General features: G+C 37.8%; 1 protein-coding gene across 3 annotated transcripts in view; it reads right to left on the reverse strand.

Annotated features, from left to right (window-relative positions):
- The window catches only part of NEBL (nebulette), a 321,698-nt gene that overhangs the window by 82,497 nt on the left and 225,844 nt on the right, over positions 1-13,357 (reverse strand). Inside the window, exons 3-5 of one of the 3 annotated variants that reach the window (XM_069458752.1) lie at positions 9,275-9,379; positions 7,524-7,634; positions 1,588-1,698 (exon numbers count right to left, since the gene is read on the reverse strand). The exons of the other annotated variants lie outside the window; for them this stretch is intronic. Of the exons in view, the coding sequence (XP_069314853.1) occupies positions 1,588-1,698; positions 7,524-7,634; positions 9,275-9,379 (327 nt within the window). The remainder of the gene's footprint in view (positions 1-1,587; positions 1,699-7,523; positions 7,635-9,274; positions 9,380-13,357) is intronic. 3 annotated transcript variants of the gene reach the window in all.

A 13,357-nucleotide genomic window follows, 5' to 3' on the forward strand; every position in this document is an offset into this window, starting at 1 on the left:
GTCAGCAAAGCACAATTGAGTAAGCACTAAGTGGTGGAATGAACGCTGCGTGAGATGACAAAGGTGCTTCAGATATTTTCCAAAAGAGAGAGTTTCTTGACCCAGCTAGGATAGACACTTTGTCACTAACTGATTCTAACCTTTAGGAACCTGACAAACAGTTCACACATTCCTTTAGGAGAACAGAGAAATCATGATGAGACAAATAAGCTTCCCCTACAATTTCAGGAAGAAATGACTCTTCTAGGCCACCGGAATAGTGTGGTCATTGAGCACATTCATGAAAGCTTCCATGAACCTGGTAACTTACAACCAAATTAGAAACTCGTTTTCTACAGGATAACTTCCTCCCTCTTCGCATCTGCTTCTAAGCCAACCATTAGGCATCTATTGCTTTTATATTCCCCTTGGGTCTTAAGTTTGACGATTTGCTCCCCACAAGCATTCCAGAAGAGTCAGTACTGGTGTACAATCCAGCTAGTGTTCATGAATAATCCTTCCCTGGGACATTGATTTCTGATGCTCTTTGTTTCGGTTCTTCTGGGATTCCAGGCTAGAATGAGCTTTGGCCTCAACTTGAGGGCTGAAATAAATGTCCCACCTCCCTTCAACAGACTAAAGGACCCACTTTTGGCTAAAAGACCCCAAAGTTTTACGTTCCCGGCCACAACAAGACAGAGGCTGGCCACATTTCATTTGCTTCCACCCTACTTCCCCTTACTAATCATTACTAGATTTTATAAAAGGCTGTCTTGAGAAGAACAAAAGGCCAGAAGACTTCTTCGCTTCCTTCCTCCCACCCCCGGCACCCTCCTCCCGTTTGTATGGTTCCAACACGACAGCTGTTTTGGACCACAAAGAGTTTCTTTTTAATAAACAACTGCTGGCCACGGGCTGGTTCTGGCCAGTCCCCTGAGGATGCAGTTTGAGGACTTGTACCCTACATTTCACCCTTTTACATATAGGAATTTTTACATATACTAATTATAATACATTTAAATGTTAAATCTCTCTCCCAAAATGATCATAGGATAGATGTCACATCCATGTAAACCTAATACACATGCATGTGAGTCTCCTTCATAAATATTCATAGCTCTGCCTATAACCTGTTGAATATGTATACTTACTTGATCAATGCATTCAGCATAAATTCCTGTCTTACCCCTGCCTCCCTGGAAGTACTTGTCTTGCTTCTCAGCTTGTCAGGATGCCCAGCCTGCAGGCTGGAACCTTTTATAAAAAGTAAGGTCACCTTTCTACATTTACAGATTTTGTGACTCTTTTTCAGTTGACAAAGTCAAGGACGCTCTGGAAATGCTAATAACCCAGTAGGTCCAAAGGGTCCGTATTTGACTTGTACAAAGCAAGATTTCCAGTGCCTGCAAGTGCCTGGCTACTTAAAGGAAGTCTGCAAGGTGTTCATGACCATCAACACAATTCAGATGTACTCGTGACTGATAAAAAATGTTAAAGTCCTTTTTGAATAGGGGTGTCATAATATTGAAATTTCAACAAAATAATCATAAACCCTGATGTAGGTTAGCTACAATTTTCTAGAAAATCATGAGGAATAAGCTTCCTTACATTACTCTGGTGTTTATTGACCTCCATGGCGTGTTTGACCTCAGGTGGCTCCTTCATGTGGGCATAATCTGAGAATCCTTTGGTGGCATCATGTTTCTGCTTGTAGACAACCTTAGTAAGCACAAATAATTGTTAGTTCCAGTTAAAACTATATAAAATCTTACCTGTTAATTTTCGGTGTTTTGCTAGGGTTTTATATATTTAAATACCATCGCTGATAATTAAATTTGCCTAAGCCTCTGTAACAAGACAATATCCATAATGCTCTCATCTTAGTGTTTCTGTTTAGATTCCTAATTCTTATTCTTTGCTGTTTATTTCAAAACATCCTTGACCAAAGATGAAATCGCCACTTCTATTCATCTAGTTTAAATCTCAGGTACAGTTTTGGGAAATTGTGCAGATCTAAGAGCTTTTAGGATTATAGATGCTCAAGGTTTAAATCTTGGGAAAGCAATTGATTAAGTAGGGGGAATTATAGGATATTTAAAAGTGAATTGTCTGTTTTTAAATGAATGGGTCTGATTTTACATAGACACAGCTGTAAGATAATATAAAGCTTAAATACACAAACCTTTGGGAGAAAATATAACATGTGGGTAAAATTCTCAGATATGTCAAGTCTTGGTCTTCATTAGGGAAATGAACATTAGACCAATACCATCCATCATCACCAGGTTAAATTTGCTCCATACTGGGATGGAGAGGGGGGCATGAGAAATATGCCTTAGAAGTAGATGTAACTAAACTTGACTAAGAAATTGGAAACTAAAGAACCTAAAGACAGTTTCTCAGGTTATACCACTACCCTATTTATCCTGTTTCTCTCCTTTGCCATGTTTAATCACTTTGGTGAGTTTTTGTGGAATTACTTATCATCTGTCTTCTCTTACTAGAAAATAACTAACTGTCCAATTCACTGAATCCTCAGAACCCACAATAGTGCCTGGCACAAAATTAGCATCAGTGAATATTTGCTTTATGAATGAATGAATAACTGAAAGAGTGAGAACAATAATACATGAAAAAAAGCAAGATTCATTTTTAAAATATATTAAAAGTTTAATATTAAAAGCATGCTAAATGGAGTTGGAATTACTTCACACATGAGAAAAAAGGCAACTTAAAAAGAAAAACTAGAACATTCTTCACCAAGAACAAAACAAGGTCTGTTTTTCAATGAAAAATGAATATAAACTTAAGGAAAACATTTTTACCATATGAACTCCTTGAGCGCTATGACTATCTTACACATCTTTTAATATCCTGTGCCTATCATAGTGAATGATACGGAGTAGAAATGCAATAAATGTTTAGTGAATGGATGAATAATTGAATTTATTAAACATTCTCATGAGCTTAAACTCCTCATAGGCTTTTATAAACATAAATAACCACCTATTAAACTTAGATAATACACCTATCTAAAGGATTATAGTGATCATTATAAACTAATTTTTACAAATAAAATTATTAAATCTTATCATCCAAAAAAAGGCATCTAGTACAACTATCAATGTTTAAATCCCCTCTGCGGCTCCTCACCTAGTTTTTAAAAAATTTCAACCAAAAGAGAACTAAACCTGGGACATCACAGTCTCTAAATTTTAAAAGTCCTGATTGAAAGTTCTTCCTTTAATGAAACCCAAGTTTATCTCCCCATGGCTACATCTATGTGGCCATATGGAAAAAGTCTAGTTCACAAGACAGAGCTTCCAATGCAGAAGACAGTTGTCAATGACTTCTGTTCCTCCAGAGTGTCAGCACAGCATAAGGTGCTGAAGTCCTGAACACCCTCGATGCTTTATTCAACCCAAATCCCAATGTATCTGTCTCTTTCTTAAGGCGTCCACAATGATTCAACCAATCCTAATTAGAATTGTTTCATTTAATCCAGCTTATCATCCAGGTTCTTTGATGGGTTACCAGGACTTCAATGCAGCACCTCACCTTATTCCAGGTACATAATTCATCTTGTTAGTATTTATCAGTCCAATCCATCAAGATATCTAATTCTGATGAATATGTCTTTAAAATGTTCGCCAATTAATTATGTTAAACAGGAAACTCTTTAAGAACCTCCATTCAGGTTGAGAAAGTCCATTATCTCAGTTCCATTACATTCTATATTATCACGTTAAGGTAGAGGAAGGGGGAATTTAATGGGTGCCCAAGTCTATAACAAAGCCAAGCAAAAACTTCTATGAGATTTATTCCTTCTTCTTAAATAAAAAGAGCTAGCATGTGCCCATCTCCTTTTTGATGGATGCCCGGTTTATTTTGTATTTTACACCTATTATCATACTTGTGACTATGCAAACGTAACCAACGCAGCTGATCATTTTGTGGGTTATCATAGAAACGGTGAGTCATCGAGCACAATTTTAAAAAGCACTTCTCCTTAAAAAGGCTTTGTAATTTTCTACTCGCAGCATTAAAATAGTCATTTCATTTATAGCTGCTACTAAGTACCACTTTAGAATTAAGATTACATCAAATTGGAGGCAGCTGAACTTTAATTTATCATATTAATTTTCTCCCTTAAAATAGCTAATGGAAAATTGTGTCACACTAATAAATTTTCTGATAAATTTGGTTTCTTAGGATTTGCCATTATTGTGTGGCATATTCCTAGATTAATTCTGTTTTCTTCACACTTTGAGAACTGAGACGGCTATGGTATCAGACACCTAGAAACTGGAGTGTAACTGCAATAGTCTTATATACTTTATATATAAATATGTTTATGCAAGTAATATATACATTTAACTTATATATTTGATCTTATAGTATATTTTTATATCTCATATATACATACATAAAATGTACATATATGTTTAAATTATAGTATATTTTATAAGTACTACATAGGTAAATGGTCTTTTAATCCCATATCATAGGCACCTCTGAAATCCTGAAACAGGACCCTGAGGCCACCAGAGATGAAACATGGACCCTCATAAACCTCTTTGATTCAGATGCCTGAGAAGCCTGAATTTCTTCTGTGATAGGGGATCACTTAGCCTTTGTCTGAATCAGCCCCAATAAGGATCTCACCACTTCCTGGTACAGTCCATTCCATTTTCAGAAATTTTCTTTATGATCTTTGTTTATAAAATTGTTAATAGGGGATAGCTAATAAAATAGACTCCTAAAAAAACCCGCATTTCTCTCTCTCTCCCTTTTTGATTCAGAAATTTCTTCCTTTTAGTTATTTTCTACAAGGAAGTATTAATCCAGCTAACTTCATCACTTTAGTTTGAATTTTAAGCATCTGAGAGTGTTTGCAAATTGATTTTAAGATAACAGTTTGTGGCCGGGCGTGGTGGCTCACGCCTGTAATCCTAGCACTCTGGGAGGCCGAGGCGGGTGGATAGCTCGAGGTCAGGAGTTCGAGACCAGCCTGAGCAAGAGCGAGACCCCCGTCTCTACTAAAAATAGAAAGAAATGATCTGGCCAACTAAAACTATATATAGAAAAAAATTAGCCGGGCATGGTGGCGCATGCCTTGTAGTCCCAGCTACTGGGGAGGCTGAGGCAGTAGGATTGCTTAAGCCCAGGAGTTTGAGGTTGCTGTGAGCTAGGCTGACTCCACGGCACTCACTCTAGCCCGGGCAACAGAGCAAGACTCTGTCTCAAAAAAAAAAAAAAAAAAAAAAGATAACAGTTTGTTTTAACAGTTTGCCAAAAGCTCCGGAGACATTTCATTAGAACCTAGAATGCCATTTAATGTCAGACTTCATCTAATACTCTAAGTAGATGACAAATCTGATACTATTTGGACATAGCAGAAGTTCAGTTGTTTAACTGTCACAGGCAATAGTCTATTTTCTTATCCCTCTTATTACCAGGGTAACTCTGAGAATCACAATTTAACAATACTAAAAAGTTGATGTATGTAAATCTACAGTAATGTCATTACAGTTATGTAACTCTTTGAAACAGACACCTTACTCAGAATCCAGGTTTTTCCTTACTAACAAGTTCAGTGACTAATTACAAGAGCAGAAAGCACTGCTAATTAGGCATGCATACGTATCTCTCCCAGTGGTATCTACTCTAGCACAGGATGACACTTGTTAACAATGTAAGTGAGAACCTATTCTGACAAAAAACAATGACAAATTCTAAAATATACAATCCAGATTATGTTTCGTGTTCAGTTCTGTGTTACATGTATTTATGCACTGCGGATCCTTGCATGCTATAAAAAGGGAATAAAAGTTGTGTGCTTCCAAAGACATGAGGATGCAAATATCTGAAAATGTTATCTTCCCAAGTATAAAAATAAGAATAGAATTCTTTTCCTTTTCTTTATTGCATAATTGTTGGTTGTCACATATCAAGTGCTTTGCTGTAATTATCTGCTTTTTAAAGTAGCCCATATTATCAGCAAGTGGTTAGGTGACCAGATGTTGGCAGGAAAAATAAAGGGCATATTAGTCATGGTCAGCCATGCAGAACCTTGACATCATATATTTTTAGCCTCATGTTGCATAACTGAGATTAGCTTACTGCCAAGTTGGGTACATAGTGGCATTAAATTTGTAATAATGAACTACTTAACGACATTCTGCAAAGGATAACTATGCCCAGTATTTTTCAAGAGTAATCTATTTTCAGACTATTTATTACATAAAATTACTTAGGTATCCTCTACTTAAAAGTAAAAAGATTCTGCGAGAAGAAACAAATTGTTTAATAAGAAAAAGGTGGAGATGGTAGCAAAGAAATGGGATAGTGTGTGGTTAAGAATTCAGATTATGGAGCCAGGCTGCTTATGTTACTGTGCTGACTCTGCCATTTACTGGCTGTGCCATCTTGGACAAGTTACTTAACCTCTCTGTGCTTCTGTCTCCACATCTCTAAAATGGGGATATTTCATAGGGTTGTTGTGAGGATTAAATATGTGTGAAATGCATAGACCAGCACCTGACATATAGTAAGCACTTCTTATGTGTTTTCTTTTATTATTAACCTAAAATGTGGCAAGAAGAATATTAACTATGTAAAAGGAAGCATATCCTTAAAAAGGAAATCAATAAATTCAACAAAAATCCATTTCACAAATATTTATTGAACACTCTCTTTGTTCTAAGGACTGTCCCACGCACAGGAGTAGAACAAGGAACAGGACAGATGAGGTCCCTGCTCTTATGTAGTTTAGAGGGCCGAGTAATAGATTAACAAAGTAACAAAAAAAAAAAATCAGATTGTGCTATGAAGAAAACACAATAATAGGATGAGTCAGAAAAAGGTGAAATATCCTATTTTGAAATTCTGTTTAAGCAATGCAACAGATTAAATATATTTAGAATGCCTTACGTGTTGATGTACTACAAAGAGAAAATCACCCCAAACTCTTCTGGATTCAAAACGAGCTTACATGAGGACAGTTAAGTTCATCTGCAACTTGCAATCACCAAAATAAGCCACTTCCACCTGATGGAGGCTCTTTTTGGTACCCTGAGATATTCTAAATGGAAAACACAATTTCCAGAAAAGGTATTGAGGAACCACTTGTTTAATTGATGGAGCACAGACACGCGGATCCCGAATAGAACCATTATCTCTTTATGTGACTTTTAATGAGCTATCGAAATGTTCTCCACTTAGGGAACATATGTTAAATCAGAGAATAGTTTAATATTTACTATAAGAATTTCATCTATGTAAGCTATCTACATGAGATTAAAATTTGCCCTATAAATAGCTGTGAATGGAAAAACAGCATCAAGTAACTGACATAAACTTGCACGTCCTTTTCATTTTCTGCGATTTCATCAGCAACTATGGCAGCACATTAACCAGTTGCTTCCAACTTCCACTCAATACTTAATACCGTAGAAAAAAAATCTTTTATAAAATAATAAATAACTTATAACAGGTTATATGTTTCTTCTACACAATTATATAACAATTTAGGAAAACCACACCTCACTCTGAAGCTGTGTAACTTCTCTTGCAAAAACACTGTCAATCGTGGCCGGCATCCGCTTATAAAGAGAGTTGGAAAGATCTGCCTTAATGGTGCCTTTGTATTTTGTCTGGGAAGGAAGAAAGAAAAAAAATAAACATTCCCCCCCTTTTTTTTTTTTTTTTTTACTGTGAATATAAAAAGCAAAGAAAAAGAAACTTTCTTCAGAAACAGAATTGATTTAAAAATCTGTAGACTATTTTAATTTTAGATACTGGAGCTGACAAACATATTCTGAACAGATAGAAATAAATCCAGTTTCTCTTGGAGAAAGCTATAAATGAGACAGGCAAGAACGTAGTTTCTCTTTTTCTATTTAAACCCAAGCAGTTTTCTAAATGCAAACCTATTTGTGTGGTATTGACAGTTTCACGTTTGATGAGGGAGCAAACGATCTGAGAACAATAAGACATTTGAGTTGTTCCAGAAAATATAAGTCGTTAGCAACTACTACCTAGAACTTGAACACCATAGACAGCATTCCTTTATTTAAATCTTCTCAGCCTCCTCCTGTTACAGTGGGAGGTGGGGGTGCTTTTCTGTCGTTTTGTGCCTTCCCACCCCTAATCTGCCCGGTCTGTAAGCCATCTCAGTCATTACCGTAAGACAAACAATCATTCACCATCGCCTCTTGGGAAAACTAGATGCAAGGGAACACAATAGATCGCCCACTTCTAATTTTTCTGCTCTGTAGTTAACTCCTTCAGGAAAAATAATCAATAACTGAGAACATCAAGAATTTGTCTGCACAGAACTAACATAGCTAACACAAACAAAACTATGTTCTTCCATGCTGTGTAGACGAGTCCCCAACATTCCTCCCACTCTGAGCTAGATGTGAGTGCTGATTTATTAGCATATACCCTGTGTCAACCCTCTCTTTCCACACTCTTTGGATTTTTGGTACTTAATAAAAGAAAATGTACTGATTTCCCTCAAAATTGTTTCATATGAGTGGAAATAATACATTGATCTTTCCCCAACATAATTTACAGAACACTAGAGGTCAGTCATTTACAACACTTTTATTCAATCTCTTTTTTTCAAATTTATCTCTTCTAAGTGATCTATTCACAGACCACAGTAATGTCTCATCACAGCAATCATTGTCAACGCTGTGCTTTACAATGCAACATAAACTGCAGTCGGTCTGAAACGCTGTCAGAGAGAGACCACGTGACTTTTCAGCTGGAAAATGAATATAGTGTTTCTCACTCTGCAGTTTCATAATGGGTATCTCTGGTGAACCGAATTTTATCCCGCTCAAAAATAGCTTAAATTAACTTAAAATTGTTTATCAAAGATAGCATATTTTATTGAAATCTGATAAATCTTACTTATTTCCAAAATGACATTCAATAGTTTGTCTCTAATAAGTCCATTGGGGAAAAAAAATTGGAACTTCTAAAATTAACTATTTTGCCCATGCTTTCTACTTATTGAATAAAAATATTCCTTTTCAAGAGGAATTCTATACAAATAAGAAAGGGTTAGAGTCAAAATACAGATGTAATATATAAACCATATATAGTAAAATATATCAGTTTATATGGGTTAATCGACACAGTACACAAAAGTAATCATATAGATATTACCTACATTCACTGGTGCTTTTGAAAATATTATGCTCCAACTCTAACGCACACACTTTTATCTATAAAAATAGAAAAAGAAAAATGCAAGCCAGTTTGCAAGTTTTTGATACTTTACCTCAGAAATAAAAGCGCCAATATTTTTTACGTGGTTTAGCATAGGAGTGTCTGTCACAAATGTACACTTGTCCTTAGACTTTTTGTACGCTTCTTTATAGTGGATCTAAAAAAGAGAATAATTTACATAAGAAGAGAAAAGAGAAAAGCAATTCTAATGGCCTTTTTTGAAGAGAGCATTAAGATGAGAGAGTCCACTTTCCGAAGTAAATACTCAGATGAGGAACGATCCTCAAAGCTAGCCAAGTCAGATCAACAGATATCCAGCTCGGAGCTGCAAAGGTGATGGAGGCCTAGTAAGGACAGGCTGGTCTTTAGATAAGCGAGGTCCAGTTATCATACGGATCAACACCAGGGATGTGGGGCCACAGATGACGGGTCCTCTATGGCCCAGCTTCCCGAGCGTAACTATCAAACACGTGCCATCTCACTCCCACAGGTGTCCCAGTTTATTGTCACTTTGAAACCACGGGCCTTAACAGTGAAGCCTACAGCCAAACAAACATAGCTGCCTACCTCAAGGTAGAAAATAAATAGTCACCAAGACAGATGTGATCAATTAAGAAGCAGAAGCAGAAATTAAACACGTAGAGATTACTATTAGCATTATTAGCTATACATGCTTGATTAGAGGAAGGGGCTTAAGTTGTGGCCATGATGGGCTTCCTGTTACTAATTAATTCCCCCCTAATCAAACTTATCCAGTTTATGAGCACCTCCCCCACTCTCTTTTCCCTCCCTGAAACAAGAACAGAACCTGCCCAGAAAGCTTGCCGCTGGTAGAGATCATTCTAGAATGGCCCCCCTGGCTGTGGGCGGGCAGAATAGCAGGACAAAGTGCAGAGAGGCCTGGCTAAGCATGCCCATTTCTTCTCTCAAACTCACCAGTAACATGAGTCACTTCCTTCGCCTGGGGGAGAGGCCAGAATTGTTACCCTGGGGGAAGATCCTGCATGGACATGTGAGCCCAAAAGAAGTCGGGAAATGTGGAGAAAGACCTAAAATGCAATCACACTCTCACACTCACTGCTGCACAATCTGAAAACCAAGGAGGCAACACTATGACTGGTTGAGAAGATGGAGGTAATTTGCTAAAACTCATGTCGCACTGTAATGAAGTCATGTTTATCTCCCCAAGACCATAAATTCTTAAGCTGAAAAAAAAGTACCCCAATTCAGATGATAAATTACATGGTCTCCCTAATTATAACCCAAAAGTGAAGTTCAATTGAACGCACTACCTGGTTCCTAGAGGACATGACTAACATTGATGTCCCACACTAATGCGACGTGATCTTCTCTCGTGCAAACCTGATTTGAGGGGCATTGCTTGACCCGAGGTAGACCCACATGCAAAGAGATTAAGTAAAATTATTTCAAAATGCTATATTTCACTGCTGTGATTCTTAGATATCAGATGCCTTCCACATTAAACATTTGCTTTATTCATGAAATCAACATGAGAACATATTTATCTTATCCGAGCACTAAATTACTTTTTTTTTCCTTCTCAGAGATTAGCCATAATTTTAGGTTCCTGCAAATCACCCTCCTCCGTCACTAGTAATTAAACTGTTAATGGCAGTATGATAAATAGTAGGCTATTTTGATCATAAGGAGGAAAAAAAAAAGTATCTCAGTTATATAATTAAGTGTGAGAGAAAATAACCTATCATCAGGCTTAAGTTTGACTCATTATTTTTATCTTCTGCCACCATCTTTTCCTCATCACAGTCACATTCTCCACCGTGGCGGTATGTGCTTGTGGCTACAGCCTCCTGATAAAGTCTGACATAAACAGAATGTTCCGGACGGCAGCCCCGGATAAGGGTGAAGCATTCACTTCCTCTGCTAGGCAGGCAAATACTTTGGGCTTAATTGTGGACTCCATTTCTTTCTTTGGTCTTTATTAAAAAGATACAGACATTTGTATCTTTAAATTTAAGATGCATTTGAAAATGGAAGATCATTTGCTTACTGTCATTCATATCATACAATTTTTTAGAAATCATACACACACACAGAGGTACACAGATATGTGTATGGTTTCTAATGAATTGTATAATACAAATGACAATCAGCGAATGATCCTACATGTTGTATAAATAGAGAATGCTACATATTAGTAGCCTTCCTACACCAGGATAACAGGAAATGAGAGGTGAAAGGGAATTGCATCCGTCAATAATGCAAATCTTAGGTAAAACAAAAATCCCGGAATAGATGGCTATTCCCTACCGCAATCATGTCTACATCTTACAACCTACGGCTGGCACCATCTACTGGATAGATTGCCAAGCCACTCCCCACCTTCCCTCCTACGAACAGAACCTGAATGTATTTGTGAGAGTAGCCAGGCCCGACTACCCCAGCCCCGGAGGACACATTGATCTAAACCAGGAAGGGTCACGTCATTTTCTTTGGCTGGTGCTTGGTCTGGGGAGGCCAGGTATCCAGTTCTGGCCACAAGATATTGGTGGGAGTCTTCCCAGCAGTGGTTTCTAGGATAAAGGGAGAGACTTTGCACAGACTTTTGACACTTGCTCTTCTACCTTTTTCCTTCCCCAGTCATGGGGGAGCAGCAGCAATGATGTCGCCACAAGGCAATAAGCCACCATACTATCTATGATGGCAGAGCACAAGGAAAGCAGTGAGAGAGACTAATAACACCCACCGTACTGAGACTGAACTATCCACCTCCAGGCTTTATGTGTGTGGGTGGGGACCAAACACCTATTTGTTAAGGTGTGTGTTTTCCTTGCAGCTATCTGCACTCAACCAATACACAACACAACGTATTTTCAATTTAAAAAAAAAAAAGGGCAAAGCTGATGACTTTCTGAACATTAAGATGCCCCCAACATTCACCTTCTCCTCTGACCTTGCCCATTTATATCCCACAATGTCTCAATCACAATTAGGGTTAAATTAGTTCAGTGTTGCTTCCTCCTCCTGGCCAAATTTCTTTCAATGAACACGAGATCAGCTAATGGCTGGAATTGGATGACAGATGTGGACGTGTTTGAGGATATTTCCATTTACAGACATTCTTAACTGAAAGTATCTAGAAAGTCTCTTCACAAGTGAAATCATACCAGCTAAATTCAGTAAACCCTGGAAGAAAGAACTGCGGCTCCATCACTATTTTGTTAACTGGGCCGCGTGTAGACAGGGTCACTCTCCCAGGTTTTCTGATACCGCCCAAGCTTTCTCTGGAGGGGGAACCACAGAATCTAATGTTTTTAGGATCACAAGGATTACCCACAACAAACAATGTTCATTTGCCTGGAAAATGTTCTTCCTGCTGCCATGCAAATGAACACCCTAAAAAGCTCCGAACCAAAACATTGAGTCAGAGGCTGCATGGACATGCGGCCAAACTAGTTCTGCAGAAGGCTCTTTATGCTTAATTTACAAGAAACACATTGAAGATTCCCTTTTGCCCAATACTGTTTGTGACTTAGCTATCAGAAGGCTACTGGATTCATGATTCTGAATGCTCATTAGAGTGGACAGGTTTAATGTATTCAAGGAATTGATTGCATATTTGACTAACAGGACTAAATGCCAAAGACAGACTAAGTACCCAAGACTGCAGAAACAAAAAGTGTTACATGGTTAATAGAAAAATAAAAAAGGCTGCCTCAGAGCACCAGGCGTCCTTCAAGACTGGGAAGTGAGTTCTGCAGAAGGAAACCCCACAATGTGGGTAGAGCAAATGCAAAGCAGAAACTAGGTGAGGCAAAAAAAAAAAAAATAGAAAGAAAAAGAAAAATGCCTTATACTGATCCCCAAAGTGAAGCCACTTGACCTGAAAAACTGACATTTCTCTCTGTGGAGAATTTTAAACAGTGCAGGCCTCCCAGGACTGCTGTCTGGGCCAATCTTAACATTTCTATAAATTGTCCGGCTAGGGGTTGATACAGCAAAGTCCGTGGGTCTGCTGATAACCCCAAGCCGTCTCAGAGAGGGAAAGGGCAAACTGATGAAATGGCAAAGAGATGAACCTCGGAAGCTCTCAAAGGGCCAGGCAAGAGGGCAGAAAACTGCAGATTAGATTCCTCCCTAGTGAGGTTAAGATAAT

Source organism: Eulemur rufifrons, chromosome 25, assembly GCF_041146395.1.
Source record: "Eulemur rufifrons isolate Redbay chromosome 25, OSU_ERuf_1, whole genome shotgun sequence".
Taxonomy (NCBI): domain Eukaryota; kingdom Metazoa; phylum Chordata; class Mammalia; order Primates; family Lemuridae; genus Eulemur; species Eulemur rufifrons.